Genomic DNA, 18120 nt, shown 5'->3' with positions numbered 1-18120 from the left:
TGCTGAGTTGCAGCCAGATAATTGGGAGTCAGCTGACTGGCCTTTGTTGTTCCACACGTCGGACGCTCGTTAGCATGGGGGCCTCTGACGATCCTCGGTGACGCCAGGTCAAGGACACTACTCCTGTTAGGCCTTGTTCTTCGCTCTTCCAAGGCGGTAGCGGGTCTTTTTTGAAAATTCAGACCCTATAGCCGGTTCCACTTAGCAACATGGACTTTGGTAAAGATGTCTATCATGAGCAGACCCACAAAAAAGTCTCTAGAACGCAGACCTGAAAAGACTGGAAGCGGCCATTGTTGTCCTTCAAAGACGGACTTGTCCTAGAGATTTTGTGCAATTGCTAAAAAATTTGAAGCATGTGTATAAGACAGATGGAGGACACTAAATTGTAAAGCATTTGGGTGTGGGCAGAGCATGGTAGCAGAGTTTGATGACCTGCCATAAAACACCAAACAAAGGTCTTGTTTGTGAAGCAGTTGTTGTACCTTTTCCCAGAACGGTTGTAAAATGAAAGGTTAAAGCGCCACCTATTGCTGTGGCATGTGCTTGACAGCCTCCAAAAGCATTTTCATGCGCACTCAAAACTTTCTTCACCCATTTTCTTGTGTACTTTAAAATTTTGCTTGGTGACCCAATTGACTGTCTTTTGAGTTTCTATATGATTAGTAAGCGCATGTGATTACTGGTGCACCAGTAATCACATTACAGGCGCACCAGTAATCACATTACTTGCCACGGTCACGGAGGCACTTTTGCTGACGTTAACGTTGTCTTTTTTGTCTTCTCTGCGCTCCGATAGGTGCCAATTATCGGACCCTGCCACGGAAAAGCTCTTCGGCCGCCGCTGACCCTGTTAGCCACGTTTAATGTCAACACCCCGGCGCCCGAGTGGAAGGAATTACCTCGCTTTTAGTCTCCAATTGTGAAAAAACGACGAGGCGCACAGCAGAATGCCGAGCTTGACTGCACCGTGGTGAAACGAGCTCAGGACTGTGTGGATAAAAACCCTGAGGGGGTTTGACATTTTAGCTTTTTTTTAAAAAAAAAAAAAAATATATATATATATATATATATATATATATATATATTTTTTTTTTTCTTTTTTTTCTTTTTTTAAAAAAAAATTATTATTATTATTTTTTTTTTGCTCCTCTTCTGGCCTGAGTGTGTTTTGGAGCAGCGCGGGGAGGAAGGCGGCTGGGGTGGCGCAGATGATGGTGCGGTGCTGCTCAGCCGTGCGCAGAGCCCCGGCTCTCCTGGCGCTCCTGGGCCTCCTGTTTCCCATCCGACATGGGGCTTGCTCGGAGCTCGACGGGGGCGGCGGTGGCTCTGGAGACCAGGACGAGTCCCCGCGCTCAGGTGCACCCCCCCGGGGGGGCCTGCACAGACAAAGGCGCAGCTGGGTATGGAACCAGTTCTTCGTGCTGGAGGAGTTCACGGGAAACGAGCCGCTTTACGTCGGAAAGGTAAGTGGACGGTGACTCGCTTTTCCTTTACATTTTTGATTTGCATTTGTGATGTGAGGCATTATTTAATAAAGCTCCCCAATATGTACGTTTTTAATCATTAATTTGAGGGCTTTTCCATACTCAGAACTTGCCAAATTTGCTCTATATAGCGCCCCTGGATTTTTTTTTTAATGGGAAAATCCCCTGAAGCTAGTTTCCCCTATCAGGATGAAACTAGGTATCTGCCATGAGTAGACTCACAAAAAATGTCTCAAGCTTGAAAACACGCAGGAAGTCTGTCATTTGGTTCTATAGCAGCATTTCTTTTTTTTTGGACCACTTCCATTCTTTAAAGACGGGTGGTAGTGCCTCGAATGATTTGAAAATTCAGCCCTCAAAAGCCAGTTTCCCTTAACGACATGAAATTTGGAAGACATGTCTATCATGAGTACACCTGCAAAAAAGTCTCAAGAAGCCATGCCCGAAAACACACAGGATGTCTGCCATTTTGTTTTGAAACAAATTTCCAGGGTTTGTTCAAAGATGAATGTTGGCACCTAATGTTTTGAAAATTCAGTTTCATTTAGCAGCATGGAATTTAGTTGGCGTGTCTACTATGTGTTGCTCCACAAATCAGTCTCAAAAATCCGTCACAAGAAGTCTGCCATTTTAGCCTAAATGGCCATTTTGGGATATTCTTTGCTATTTCCAGGTGTCCCTCAAAGTTGAACTTGTTGTCCGATTGCGGCAACATTTCAAGCTCGTATATTAGACAGTATTTGAGTTATTGCCACTGGGGGGAACATGGTGGCAAAGTTTGACTTTTCATTGGTTGGAAGATGTACTGTATTTTCTTTGTCTTATTTTAATTCTTTAATTGTTATGTGTGCATCATGTGGCAGAAGACTTTCCCTTCTTCAGAAAAAAAAATCAATGTTTTTTTCCCCCCACAGTATGTAGATGACCACATAATAGATATTGTTGTCAAAATGTCCCCAATGGTATTGTTTTCCCATGTGCGTGTTTAATAATACATCACAGTAATAGCAAATATCACGCGTCCCCAAAGGTGCACACCGACGTCCCTTTGACCAGCATTCTGCCAAGGAACGCAATCCATCTTTTGGCAAGTAAATAATATATATATATATATATATATATATATACGTATATGCACGCACACAATGTGACTAATGTCGCATAAACGACATATGTTGAAGCTCTCGTTGTAAGTGTGTCCTCAGGTACTGTAGCTGTCGGGGTGTGCGCGGAAGTGGATGAAACAAAAAGTGAAAGCAGCTGCAACTAATCCTGCTGCATGCTGCTCTCAAACAAGCAAACTTTTGCTGGTTTTACAACTCAAGGTCCTCGTGTTGCCATGGAAACAACGCTAACAACCGCACTGGCTCCTAAAATAATAAAAAAAAGCAATATGGCAGACTAATAAGTCTAATGTTACTGGGCCGTGACTTCTGTGGCCAGTCGTACAGAAGCAGTGTTTGTGAATTCTAAAAATAAAGCAGCGGCCAACAGAGAAAACAACAGAATTCTTGGATACGTATGGATTTTTGGCAGTTTTATTGATGGTATTTTTCTTGTGTTTACAATACCAAAAGGCAAAAAAAAAACAACGCAATGACACAGACAAACAATGATAAGAAATCATTCTTGGTAGTAAGGTAATATCAAAAATCAAGTCAGACAATCGGAACCTCGTTTTGCACCGAGATCTGCACCACAATTCCGTGGATTTTTCCTTAACGCATGCCCCGCTTCTACATTAACAATTGTGACAATTACTTTAGCAGCATTTTGTGTAGTTCTTCTCACAAACAAACAAACAAACAAACAGCAATAGAAAGAAAACCTCTTTGGCAGAGGTAATATGGAAAAAAAGTGAGAACGGATCCAGGTCAAGGTCACCTAGATCTGATCGATTCTGACATATCAATACACCGATACCGACCTTTTATTCCCAGAACAAAATATTTAAGTAGAATTAAATAGTAATTGTCAATTTCCATAGCACTTTCAGAGAGTATTGGTCTAGGTATCGGTTTTGAGTTTTATTTGGTGTCGTATCAGTAAGGAAATGTGTGCTCCATCAGCATGAGAATGAGTGTAGAGTATGTAAAAAGTATTTCACGTGTAAAAATGTGCAGTTTCAAGCATTTTTGGGAGTGGTACTGACACAGTGTCGTATGCTTCCATGTGTTGCTTGTACCAACGTTGCCCATTGTGAAGTCGTTGTGCGGCGTTCCAAATGGGCCGCTGGAACGCTCTCCAGTCCCGATGCCCCCTTATTATCTCCCGGAATTTTCTGGTCTTATTATTAAATTACTTTTTGGTCTTTCCGCTCATCTGCGGGATCATCAGGCCCGTTCGGCGTGGCGTGGCGTGTTTGCCGGCTCTGCTCTCTGGCAAACCCATTTTCTAGCCGGCTCTGAACTGGATTAGCGGCTCCAGCTGGAATTGTGATAGGTTTCGCTCTCCTATTGTTCTCCTCCGTGCAGCCTCTTTCTTGCCGGAGGGACACCGTGGGAACGCATCCGCATCCCGACGAAGGTTCATTTAGAGGTCGTTTCTTGTCCGGGGTCTATCCGGGAACACCTTTGTCTCGGAACTGTGGTCCCAAACCCCGTGTGGCATCTTTGTTGGAGTTAGCTAGTCCTTTGTGTATGTAATTCCGCAAACAATCCAGGAAAAAAAAAATCGCCTCGTCGGGGTCAAATGTTTTGTGATCGCTTTCCTTTCCTGGGCTCTTGCATGCACGAAAACACATTTCGGTTGTTGCTGTTTATGATTTGTAATGTGGAAAAAGTGCATCGGGTGGCAGAGATTGCGGGAAAAAAAGTTGCCTCGTCGGGCGGCAAATCTTCTGACTCATCTTGGTGAATGCTGACGTCTTAGTCATTTTCATTTTGTGGGGTCTTGCTTGATCAAAAACTCATTTTAGTTGCTGCTGTTTATGATATCTAACCTGTAAACAAAAAGCGCAACGCAGTTCAGAGAATGCGTGAAAAAGAAAAAGCTCAAATCTTTCTGCTCATCTCGGTGAATGTTGTCGTCGTAATAATTTTTATTTTGTAGGGTCTTAATTGTAGGTAAACTCCTTTTAATTGTCACCGTTTACGATTTCTAATGTGTGCAAGCTTTTTACTGCTCTATGTAGGAAGTAACTTTGACTTTGTGATTTCTAATGTGCAAGAGCGAAAGGGCTGCAGAGAATGCGAGAAAAAAAAGTCACGTCGTCTGGAGGCAACATCAAATCTTTGTCATTTTGTCTTGGTTCTGCATGAATAACTATTTTTGGTTCTGTGGATGATTTCTAATGTTCAAAAAGTGCCTTAGATTGTTTATATTGTTTTGTATTCAAAACAATACTTAACACACATTTATTAGACCACCTGTCTTAAAAACAACCAAATATAAATAGTAATAAGTCTTGAAAAATCTTGATAATCAGGCGTGTATTTCTTATTTCCATCAAGTTCCAAGTGTAGCACACGAGTCACATATTTGTTGGTTATGGCTGACGTTATTTGGAAAACTAACCCGACTTTGTGTCCAAACTGCCGCGACCGTCAGGAAAAGGGATCCAGTAGAAGTGGGAAGGCCCGGCGTTGGCCCGGCCGCGCAGCCTGCTGCCCGCCTTTAATGCGTTCTGTCACATTCCAAATTTCGCCACCAAATGTCTCATTACGCTTTCATGATGGTCTTTGAAGGCGTCTTAGCGACTTTGTAAAAGACGTCTCACCTTGTACCGCGGTGGCCACTTACAAGGGCATTGACTTTTCTTTTCATATGAATAACAATAAAAAAGAAAGCTCAGTGAAAACCCAAGGAAATTAAAAGGCTGCTGTCTCTCGTCAAATCTTTGAATGTCAAGAGAAAATAATGGAAGCGCGGTAAACTGGAAAATTCCGGTGTGACGATGCAGATTTGTAAAGAGCTAAGGATGGACGGAATTTATCATAATGTGGAATTTGATCAATAAACAAGGTTAAAAAAAACAATGAAGCGCAATGAATTTTCAGTCAGGCCGCCGTAAAAATCAAGACAGAAGGTATTCATGAAGAAATCAATACAGGAAGTTGTCAGAAAGAGATCAACGTTTGGTGCCAGGCCAATTTGAATTTGTATAGCTTAATTAATGGAGTGAGGTTTCCCACACGAACACGTTCGCTGCCTAAACGGGCTGTGGTAGGAATAAATACAAGAAGTAATCAGGAAGAAAGCAACGTTTTGCCATTTTGGCGTTCATTATTGCAATACAGACATGTCAATTTAATGGAATGAGGTTCCACGCACTTGTTACATTAGCGCAAAGCCAGCTAGTTTGCTGCCTTAACGGGCTGCTGCAGTAAACAGTGAGAGAGGGAATTATTTGTACTTGCAATAGATGCGGGTGTAAATTCAATGGAGTGAGGGTCCCCAGGCTGATGAAGTTAGCGTGTCAATATATTAGCATTCCTTCAATTTGGGCAGCCTATGAGTAGTATTTATTTATTTATTTTTAGATATATATTTTGAAAACACTGCAATTTATTAAGTCATGACAGTTTGTAATTGTATGTTTCAAAGTGGAGCTCTGAGCCTCCGGCTGTGCTTCTTCATCTCTGTTTTCTGCCACCAAATGATAAACTGTACTATGTTAATTTTCCCGACCATTGATCAAGGAAATATATTTGACTGCCCATCCCTCATGGGATACTGCGAAACACTCAAATTCAAATTGAAATGCTGAACTCCTCTTAGCCGGAACACACTTCCCACGAGGGCTTGTGCTGGCCGCCGGGTCAAAGCTGAGCGGCGAGCATCTGCGCGCCGCTCGGAGGCCCGAGCCCGCACTTCTGCGACTGAAAGGTGCACGCCGGTCGCGGGGGCGCGCGTGCTTACCCAGCGGACATTCCCGACATGATCCCAACAGAGAAACACTCACACGGTGCACGTGTTCCTCACACGGGGCTTTGCGGCCAAATGCTGCTTGACTGAGCTGCCTGCAGCGCACATGTGGTACCTGATATGTTTGCCAGAGTAAATTTGTGCTTTTGAAACTACTTTGCTGCCTAAACGGGCTGCAGCAGAATCCATACAGGAAGTACATCAGGAAGAGGGCAACCTTTGGTGTCCTTCCGATATGAAGGTTGTACTTTTTGCAATATCATAGTGACAACAGTGGTGTAAAATGATTGGAGTGAGGTTCCCCAGTGCTAGTAATGATTGACATGAGTGATGATGACTCATTTGCCGCCTAAATGGGCTGCCCAAATCAAGTACAGAACATATTTCGGAAGAGGGCAATATTTGTAGTGAGGTCAATTTGAATATCGTACTTATTGCAGGATTCTATACGTGCATAGCCACAAGACTTGTAAAGTGAATGGAGTGAGGTTCCCCACATGAGTGAAGTTCGCATGGTTGCCACCTAAATGGGCTGACGTACAAATGAATACACAAAATAATCAGAAAGAAATTGACATTTAGTGTTTGGCCAATTTAAAGATTGCTGCCATTTTCTGAATAGTAGCAGGAGTAGTGTAACGTGAATAGAGTAAGGTTCCCCAGTGCTGGTGAAGTTGTCACGCTTGCCGCCGAAACGAGCTGACGCACAAATGAATAGATGACAATCAGGAAGAAATCAACATTTAGTGTTTGGCCAATTTAAAGATTGCTGCAATTTTATTTGTATTAGCAGGTGTGATGTAATGTGAATAGAGTAAGGTTCCCCAGTGCTAGTTAAATGAGCACATTTGCCACCTAAGCGGGTTGCTATGGAAAGCAATACAGGAAGTCATCAGGACGAGAGCGACGTTTGGTATCAGGCCAATTTGATGATTTTACTTATTGCATTATCATAGCTACAGTTGTGGGGTAAAATGAGGTTCCCACAAGCTAGTTGTATTAGCATGTTTGCTGCCTAAGCGGGCTGGAAATTAATACACGACGTTATCGGGCAATGTTTGGTAGCATTCCAATTTGAGGTTTGTAGTTATCGCAATATAATAGCTAAGATTGTACTTAATGCAATATTGTGTATCGTTGCAAGAGTGGTGTAATGTAAATGGAGTGAGGTTCCAGTGCTAGTCGCATAAATGGGCTGCTGTGGAAATCAATACAGAAAGTAATCAAGATGAGAGCGATGTTTGGTGTCAGGTCAATTTGAATTTTGTACCGATTGCAATATCGTAGCTACAACAGTAATGTAATGTGAATGGAGTGAGGTTCCCCCATGCTATTGATGTTAGCGCATTTGCTACCTAAACGGACTGCCATAGAATTCGATAATGAAGTAACCAGAAAGCATCTACTGATTTGAATGTTGTCGCTACAACACTTTTGTTATCTTGTTATGCATACAAACAGGTTTAAAGGAAATGTAGTGAGGTTCCCCAGGCTTATTAAATGAGCACATCTGCATTCCTTCAGTTTGAATGTCCTGTGAGTGAGTTATTATTATTATTATTTGTACTTCTTTCTGAATAATTATGAAAATATTATACCAGTTATGACAGTCGGCATCCGAATGTGACGAAGTTGAGCTCTGAGCCTCAGGCTGTGCTTCTTCGTCTGTGTTTACTCGTCGTGTCCTTTGAAAGTAACGTTCTTTCCTCTGTTATTTTTACATAAGGTGACGGGGCTATTAAAACATTTTCCTTCGGAGCCACTTCACGAATCAGCTTTTTATGATTGGGCCTCCTGATGGATGATTATATTTACGGGAAAGCCCATAAATATGTTTACGATCCTGAGTCACGTGCACTTTGCCACCCGGCAGCCAGACGCCGGTGACGCGCGTGACGGCAATTCTGCTTTATTCAGCGACATAACAGCGGCGTTCATTATCGTCGGCGCGGACGTCCGCTGTCAAAAGGGTTAGCGTCGTAGCGGGAGCGTGCGGCGTGGCGGCAAAGGTCACTCTCGATAGCGTACACTGCTGAGAGCTACACGATGATGAAGAAGAAGAGGAAGAGGAGGAGGGCGATGATTCAGGATGACAGGGGCGGCGCGGTGGTCGAGGTACCGAACTTGCGGAGGCATCTCTGGGGAAAGCCTCTGCGTGTTTTCTTTTTCTTTTTAATTTTTTTTAATTCAGCCCCTGAAGCCAATTTAACCTAAGACTATGATATTTGGTAAACGTCTAAAATAACAGGACGCATGAAAAAGTCTCAAGGATCCATTCTTGAAATCGGTCATTTTGGTCCGAAGTAGACAATTTGGGGTGAAATCCACGGGCACGTACTCTGAACTGTAACATTAAAACCAAAAAATGTACTTCAATAAGGAAACAGTAAATGCAAGAAATGTGTTGTGCTTTACTGTAAAGTTAGATCCAACTGAACTGTACATAATAAATGTACTTCACTGGATTAGAAAAAGTCAAAGACACTAATATTACGCACAGTTTGAACATTTCATTCAGCAATACTTTCACATACCACTAGAGGGAGCTCGCATACCACACTTATATGCTTCGTATTTACAAACTCAGTTTCATTTATGACCTTGATACTCGGTGGACATGTCTAACGGAACATGGTGCACGAAAAAGTCTTCAGGACCTATTCCCGAGATTGAAATGGCAGTCAGCCATTTTTGTTTGAAGCAGCCATATCGGGTGGGTTCCAGGACTTGATGAATTGGCCCGAATAAGCGCAGATCAGAAGGAGGTACACTAGACAGATGGGCAATGCCAAATTAGGACACTTTATTTGCCTATGCCATCTATCATGTGGGTGGAGCATGGCGTCAAAGATGGAGGATTTTTTTTTAAGGACAGTTCTCAGATATCATTTAGAATTTGGCATATATGTTTGGAAATAGAACAGTAACCCTTTAAAAGCAACCAGGCAACCATATTTGGTCACGGAAGTGGGTGTTTAAATTGGACTCACAATCGAGGGTATATAACAAAATAGAAATGATATAAAAGTATATTATAATGAAAAGTTTTTTATTTTTATTTTTTTTATAAATAACAATGTTTCATTAACAAAAATGAAAATAACAATTTTAAAAAGTCCTTGTGTCACTTGAAAGGCACTAAAGAAATCGTTATTGTTATGTATATATTTTTATTGATGATTCCATAACACACTTTTCTGTGGGAGGGGGGGAAAAAAATGAAGTGTGAATGAGAAAATCTGTTTCTTTACGACTCACCGACAACTATCACTGTATCACATCCAGCAGACTGAATGAACGTCAGTGTGGAGGGGAAATTCAAAAGCTTGCCAAATATCAGCACACATCACCAGTGTGTTCTTTCATTGCAGTGCAGATCTGCAACCACAATAATGAACACATAAATGTGAAATAAATCTCTTTCAAACTGTGTCTATTAATCTAGGTCTTGTATTGGCTCTCGTCGGTCATGTGATCAGATTATGTGATGGCTTGTTTCCCCCCCGCTAGCATTTGTATGTACAAGGCTTATTAACGTGATGAAATATTAACGGCTTCTCAAGGCAGTTGGGTGGGGAAGGAGGATGTGCGTGGAATAGTTTTATTCAAACTTTTCTGCCTGCCTCCTTTTATGTGCCTTTTTTTTCTTCTTCATTTTTTTTTTGTGGGGGGCTGGGGGACGGGGGGTGGCTGCTGGTGAACTGCTGATGTATCGGATTTTCGTCATCCCCAACAGGTCTGACTCGTGAATAATTCAACAGGGGCCTCGCTGCAGCAACCGAGTGCTATTGGTGTGCTGTGAATTCATATGCAAAGAAAAAAAAAAGTTTGTATTTGAAGGTATTTTGTCCATTTCATTTAGGGTTCAGGCGATTGAATGAGTACGTAAACCGTGGCTGGGGGGTGGGGGTTGGAGGGTGGAGGGTGTCTGGGGCTGACCGACGGGAGGAGGGCGAGGCAAATTTACACCGCTCCACTTTTGGCAATCATCCATTTTACGACAGTGAGTATTAATGATTTATCTGCACTCCAGCGGCAGACGTTATGATATACGGCGGCTCTTTTATTAAGCCAATGAGCCTGATGGGCTGTTTTCAAAGTAATTTCACATCCTTTTGTCTTTACAAGCCCGAGTCATATTCCATTTCATTTCCACACAATCATAACCTCGTCAAGCTTTGCACATAAAATGGGCAAAAAGGGATTGTCCACTTGATTGTAATCAATGCAAATGAGGCAGGAAAGTCTACATTTTACTGACAATGTTAGTTATTATTGGGGATATCCTCCTGGAAATTGAACGGTAGCGCTTTGGAACCATATACGGTAACATAAGCGGCTGTTTAAACTGCCTCTGTGGTAGTAAAAGCACATTATGTATATAATTGAATAATCGTAATAATTGTAGAAAAAGTGATGTAAAACATAATTTAATGAACAGCAATATTTTTAAAGAACATGAATATTTATATAGTACTATGACATTATTAAAATACATTGATTTAAAATGAATGGTGTGTATTTTAATTTTTTTGAATTTTTAATTATATTACTTTTTCTCTAATTGCCTTTTTTTCAAGATTTTGATGGCATATTTATTTTAAAGTAAAACAGTTTAACTATTGCCTTTTTTAACAAATAAATATATGTTTAAACATGTAGACAATAATTCAATTTAAAAGTTTTAATGAATTCAAGATATTTGTGTTTTTGTATTTTGGGGTATTTTAAAGTTTTCAGTATAGCTAATTATGTAATGCTATTGCAGTATTGAAATGTATTAATTGCTACATTTGTGTAATTATTGTATTTATAAATAATGAATAAATGCACTATTTCATATTATTGTTTTTATTTTTTACTGTATTGCTAATTAACCAGGGATTGTACTGTATGTTTATTTTTTTTATTTAAGAATAAATATACAGAAATCTATGAATTTTGAAATAATAAATACATATTTATATAACACTTAATTTTTCAAAATGCATTGTGCTATTTTTAGAAAACATTTCAAACCTATTTAAAATCATGTCTATAATTTTCTTTTTATTATATGTGCTTTATAAGTATTTTGATGGCATTTTCAATGAATGGTTGACGAATGTCAGTGTGTTGTTGTTTTCTTTTTTGTGTAAAAATAATAGATGCAGTCGTTGTCCATTTGTGTCCATTGAGGTATAATCTACACTAATGTACTCCAAAAGAATAGTTATTTGGACTCTGAGTAACTATTTGTACTTTCACTTTCTCCAGATCCAGAAGGATGCAGATATGTTACCCCCCAAATTTCAAAAAGTGTCAAGGGCACAAGAATCCCCCCTGCTGAACCCCTACAAATCCTCTTATGCAGTGTGGGATAACGTTTTTTCTTTTTTTCTTTTTGTCTGGAAGAGTCCACGAGAACGACGTAACCGAGTTAGTCGAATTTGTCATCCTAACCTGATTAGCTTGCCCAATCTGCTTTTATTTGTGCTCGAGTGCATGTAAACAAGTCCAAATTGCAGCTGAGCTCAAATCACCCGGAGGCACACACACACACACACACACACACACATTCTTGTCATCCAGTGAAGGAGAGGCTAATATGCTAAAAGTGGGGGTGGTGGAGGATGGGGTGGGCACATTGGCCACCGCCCGCTGTAATTAAATGGAGTCATAATGAATCATGGCCTCTAATCCGAAAACGGGCTCCATTTCCACTGGGAGTCAGAATGACCTACATGTGCTACTAACGCTCTTCTAGCTTCTCGACACTTCGGTTTTCTTCCTTAGCATGTGCGCTCACAGAACATGACAAGCGCACACTCACACACACACACACACGGAGTGACTTTGAAAGTGAATGAGCGGCGCAGGGAGCTCATTTCCATATCAGGTAGAGGCTTTTAAAAGATTCATGAAGTTGCGATGTGGTCAAGGCTTCCTCGGAGCGGAACGGAGACGCCTTGTGTTACGCGGCCAGTGGGAAGTCTTGTCTACTTAAATGTCTTTATTTCAAAATACATAAATATCCATCCATCCATCCATTTTCTGATCCGCTTCTCCTCACTAGGGTCGCGGGCGTGCTGGAGCCTATCCCAGCTATCATCGGGCAGGAGGCGGGGTACACCCTGAACTGGTTGCCGGCCAATCGCAGGGCGCATACAAACAACCAACCATTCGCACTCACATTCACACCTACGGGCAATTTAGAGTTGTCAATTAACCTACCTCGCATGTTTTTGGGATGTGGGAGGAGAAAAGCCACGCAGGCACGGGGAGAACATGCAAACTCCATTGAATCCCGGTCCTCAGAACTGTGACGCAGACGCTCTAACCAGTCGTCCACCGTGCGGCTGAAATATATAAATATATGTCATTAATTTATCTAAAGCGCGCCGTGCCGCTAGTTATGCTTGATCACGAGCATGGATTCAATGCAAGTCTAATGATCCGATGAGCAAGCCATTCATCATGAGCATGCTTGAATGCTTTAGTGAAAGGTGAAAAATTACGTTTTATATTAATAATATTCATTTAAAAAACCGCGAGCGCCGATGAACTGGCCCTGGCAGCGCCTTTATCACGGCCAAAGCTTTCAAATCATCATAAAGCTTTGACACCATTAAATGCGTTTGTTTTGTCCATCCGTCTTGTATACGTGCTTCAAATATTTTTTTAGGAACAAGCACACCAAGTACCACCTTAAAAAATACTCGATGCTCCGAGTACCACCATAATGAGCAACATTGTGGTGGGGGGGCAATCTCCAAGTGCCCAAAAATGTTAACATTTTATTTCAAAAACGGCCTGTACAGTTAATAAGGGTTTTATTTTGTGACTTATTTCTAGTTCCATTATTCTCCATGAGGAAAAATACAAACCATTTTTGGATGTACGTAATAATAATAATAACCGCCATTATCTGCAAGTCAATGAGATTATGATTACCGGTACATTTTATTGCGTGTTCAATATCATGATTATTTTACAATTGGCTGGGAGAAATAACAGCGTTTTATGGTCTCTGGCGAAGGTCCATTTCAGACAACAAAATATGGTTGTCGGCTCAATAAAGCGCTTCCCTGACAACTGGTGATTTCCAGACAAATGATGTTCCCCCTATTCAGACTCCCATCTCATTCCATTTGGGCTCTTTCTGCGCTTAAAATGACTTTGACACAGCCTGACTGCAGTTATAAATTAGCAACTCTTGCTGGAAGAAAGGGAAGGTAAAAAAAAATGGAAGGATTTCTGCAAAGATATCCCTCGTTTCTTGGAAGCGGGCCTGTTCGTTTTCAATGGAGATGAGTTCACGGTGTGACAGTGTTAAATTACGCCACGGGGCTAAGGCTATGCAAAGACTATGCGGGATGACTCAGAGCAGGATTGAGGCTACGGAGGACGGCCATTTATCGAGTTTGGCTGCGACGACAGAACTAGAGCCGGCGGAGCGAGCGAACGAGCTGCTCGTCTAAATATATTCACCCACTGGAAGGATTGTGTACACATCAAAAGTCTGCCCGTCCCACAGGCCCTGTCATGTTGCTGTTTAATAAGGCATTTCATTGTTTGAAGTGGTGGAGATGTTTGTAATCCCCTCGGATTGCACTTGCTGGTGTTAAAAAAAAAAAAAAAAGCCATCACGTTGGTCTTTTTTCCTTTTTGCTTTCACCAGGCTTTGGTGATGGGATTGTTTAAATCAAGCCTGAGAAGTAAAGTACCGCCTGATTGGCAGGTTCAAGAATTTGTGTTAGGAGGTAGAGGAGATACATACTGTAAATTCAAACCCCCAGTTCCAATGAGGTTGGGACATTGTGTAAAATGATGAACTTTCCTTTTAACAGCACTTAATAAGCGTTTGGAAACTGAGGCAACTAATTGTTGAAGCTTTACAGGTGGAAATCTTTCCCATTCTTGCTTGATGTGCAACTTGAGTTGCTCAACAGTCTGGGGTCTCTGTTGTCGTACTTTATTTACGCTTCAGAATGCGCCTGCACACGTTTTCAATGGCAGGTCAGTCTCGTACTCGCACTAATAAAGATTAAGATGTTTGCTTAATTAGTGCAAACTTGGTGTGATATTATTGACAGTGATTAACACTAAAAAAAAAAAAAAAAACAGTTCTACATAGTACCCAAATGGTTCTTTGGCTTGTCAGCAACGGGGAATCGCTTTTTCTTGCTATGTAGCACCCATTCTCAGTCCTTATCCCTGCTAAATAATACCCAAAAGCGGTTCCCCTATGCGTACAAGCCAAAGAACCATTAGGGTGTACTACATCGAACCTTTATTTGGTCGAGTGTAGTCACATTCTGCAGTCATATTCTTGCCTCTCACATGGATCTGTCCATTTGACGGGGGTGTTCTTAGTCAGTCGTCTGACACTTTGGGGCATTCGTTCCACTCAAGGGTCCTTCATGAATTTTTACAACAACGCTCAGTTTGGGAGTCCAGGCGGTCTACAAAAAGGCACTGGTGTCGTTGCTTTGTGTAGCTCATAAAGATGATTTAGTACCGGTGTGGTCATGTTTCAGGGGATTTCTGCAAGATACTAAAAGTGGACAAGCTGAAACAAAAGCAGTCACCAACCAATGAAAAACATGTATCACAATGTTTTGTTTAATAGTCTCAACAATTTAATGGACGAATGCTTTGACCTGTACTTTTTTTTTCTCAGATCCACAGCTAAATTTGACAAGTTCTTTCTCAGTTTCATTGCAAGTTTCAAAGAAATAGAAAGCGAAATCTAAGAAATTTGTGCCATATTTTACTTTGTTAAACGAGCCATTAAAGATGCAAACGAAACAGAGCAAATCGTCTTGAAAATGGAAATGAGCAGTTGCTTGGATCCACACATTCGATTGAACGGCTTCTTCCTGCTATCGACCGAGTTTTGTGGAATATGATTTGCTAGCATTTTGCCTCATCATGCTAAAATAGCAAAAATCAAAGGAGAAAAAAGTAATTATACCAGATCTTCAACAAAATGTAACGGATCAGAATCAGAATCCTCTTTATTTTGCCAAGTACGTCAAAAACACACAGGGAATTTGTCAACGGTAGTTGAAGCCGCTCTACTATGACAATAGACATCCGTTTTGACAGGAAATACTTTTGAGACATCAAAACACACTATGGAGAGTCATTTAGCCTCGAGCAATTTAATGGCAAGAGGGAAGAAGCTGTTGCATGTCTGCTGGTTTTAGTTTCAATCCTTCCACCTAGCTGTGCTCTTCGTACTTCGTTCTTCTTCCACACGAGTTTGAATGGAAATGGAACAGCATTTTTTCGCATAAACGTGCTTCATGAAGACGCAAACTAAACATACCACATCATTTCCAAATTCCAATGCACAAGTCCCTTGCATGTTTGTCTCCTCAGTCTATGAAATGTATTCAAAATCCATTTGTTCCACGAATATGACTGGCAGTGGTATTACAAGCATCTTTCATAATTAAATCGACGTCAAAAGAAAAAATGCCAAGCCCGCACTGCTTTAAACTCATAAAGAACTCATAAATATTGACATATTTGTCCGTACTACAAATAAAGCTGGAGGTTGTCGTGTTCGGTAGGTGCCCAGGTGCTCCGTATGCGCTTCTTTCTTGCTGAGGGGAGGAAGAGTGTTAGGAATCTTCCCGTGAATAGTCCGCCACCTGAGCCGCGCCGCTTCCCCGAAAGGGGAAGACGAAGGAAAAGCTCTCGGTGATGAAGTACCGTTGTCGTCCATGCAGGCCTGTCGCCTATAGCCTAGCATGGACCGCTCTCCTGCGAGACGCTTTCCTTATAATTAGCTGTGGACGCTAATGCAGCTGGGTATATACTTTCAAGGGTCATTTGCGACTGTTTTATTTCCCGTGTCGGATCGGATCCACTTTACGTGGCAGTCAATCAATGAGAGTGCCTCAAATAAAACGCCGCACTCGCTTGCCAGGAGCTCGTACTACATGTGGTTGGGCAAACACAGCTACGTACAAGATACACACACTGGAAAAAGACCCTTTCATTTATTTTCACACACACAAACAGTCTTTCTCTCACACGCTGGCACATCGCAGCCAAAGTCATTTTAATCACAATGTTTCATTGGTTGGCATGCAACAAATACTTTTTTGGGGTTAAATACACGCGAGCCAAATGAAGTGTAAATGGCGCTAAGCTATGACATGACCAGGGGCGGAAACAAGCAAAACCCATTTTTTTCCAACAGCAATGTAATCAATGTGTTTCATGATGAAACATAATTTTCTAGCTATGTATCAGGCGGCGGCATATTTTCCAGGTCGTGTTATATGTGGGGGCATACCCACCACTTGTTGCTTGGCAGACTTCCTAGGGCACAATGATCCACTGTCCCACAAGCTGACAAAAAAAAAAATCATTCCCAATAAGGGCAAAAAATAAAAAAGCATGCAACAACGTTTTACATTGATTTTCAGAATTGAAATGCTGCTCTGTATTCATTATATAAATGAAAGCCCTCTGCCCTTCATACAGTCACGGAATGTGGCTATTGTTATAGCACAAGAATAAAGTCACAATTTAGTTTAGTAATTCTAGATTTATAGGGTTAGGGTTAGCTAACCCCTAACCCTAAGCCATTCTGATAAAAAAAAAAAAAAAAAAAAGGCGTGATTAGTTTGCTTTAAATGGAAAACTAAAAGTAACTACAGCAAGTGCATATAATAATAATAAGTGTGAATACATTATTTTGTGTCCATCTGCATCAAGAAGCATCCACGGTGAGAGAACAAATTAGCCGTTACTTGAAATCTTCTCGAACAGGAACAGTCTGCTTTAAAGGCGATGCTAACCGACCCGTCGACAAGGCTGCCGCTTCTTAGCAGAGCCCAGCCCGAGGCTTGAATATTACATGCTAATTTCTCTTGGAATATATTCATCATCTTAAAAAAAAAAAAAAAGCATAATAGCGTCATTATCATAATTGTTTTCCTCCTCCTTGGCGCACAAATAGCTGTGAAATGTCAATTACGTGCGATAAATGAAGATTCTTTCGTTGGTTTCATGTAAGTTTGGGCATTGTAATCAATTTGATCGACGATTGTTCAGACCTACGATTGGCCAGCGACAGAGTCCAGGCTGGTCGCCCCAAGTCAGCTGGGATAGGCTAAAGCTCACCCGCCAACCTAACGAGGACAAGCGGTACGGAAAATGGATGGGTGGATTGTGGGTGGGTGGACTTTTGTGTGCAGAAGCCATTGTTGATCTTACAGGAATTGAGGAAAAACAGCGCACTGCTTGGCTGCGACCAGCAGAGGCGCTGTGGAGTCAGCCGCAACTACAGTGAAAAAAAAAAAAAAGTACTTCATTTTTGGTTTCTTCGAAAATAGTCAAATGACACATGTTAGTTTAAGAGGCTGCTTGTATGGTCACAACCCCCTATCTCCGCCCCCAGTCGTCACGGTAACAAAAAAATATTACTCGTCCCAGAGCATGTTATTAAACACCTAGGAACGGTTTGAAAATGTGAAAAATGTAACACGGCTCCTTTAAAAACCTGTTCCACTGCGTCCGATATCTTTCTCCACGGAGTCTGCGGTAAGTGTCGGGTCCAAATGCGGTGAAAAGTTGCCGTATGTCACTGGTGTCTATGAGCTAAAAAATGAGACACAAACAATCTCCATCTTCCACGCTTGTGCATGCACTTGGAATAGACTTTGCGTCTTAAATTCAAGCCCGAGCTCATTTTCAATGTGATTGGACGAGGAGCTGATGGTGCAGATATATTGCTCTATTAAACACCAGCGTCTGTCTTACTGGC

At 41.5% G+C, this 18120-nt stretch overlaps 1 protein-coding gene across 1 annotated transcript in view; it reads left to right on the top strand.

The window, feature by feature from the left end:
• The first annotated feature begins 1164 nt into the window (after positions 1-1164).
• Positions 1165-18120, top strand: part of cdh7a (cadherin 7a) — an 80028-nt gene continuing 63072 nt past the window's right edge. Inside the window, exon 1 of the mRNA XM_061757672.1 lies at positions 1165-1466. Within this exon, the coding sequence (XP_061613656.1) occupies positions 1212-1466 (255 nt within the window). The 5' untranslated portion in view covers positions 1165-1211. The remainder of the gene's footprint in view (positions 1467-18120) is intronic.

This window comes from Phyllopteryx taeniolatus, chromosome 20, assembly GCF_024500385.1.
Source record: "Phyllopteryx taeniolatus isolate TA_2022b chromosome 20, UOR_Ptae_1.2, whole genome shotgun sequence".
Taxonomy (NCBI): Eukaryota; Metazoa; Chordata; class Actinopteri; order Syngnathiformes; family Syngnathidae; genus Phyllopteryx; species Phyllopteryx taeniolatus.
The sequence above is the reverse complement of the archived record's forward strand: the minus strand, read 5'-3'. Positions and strand labels throughout refer to the sequence as shown.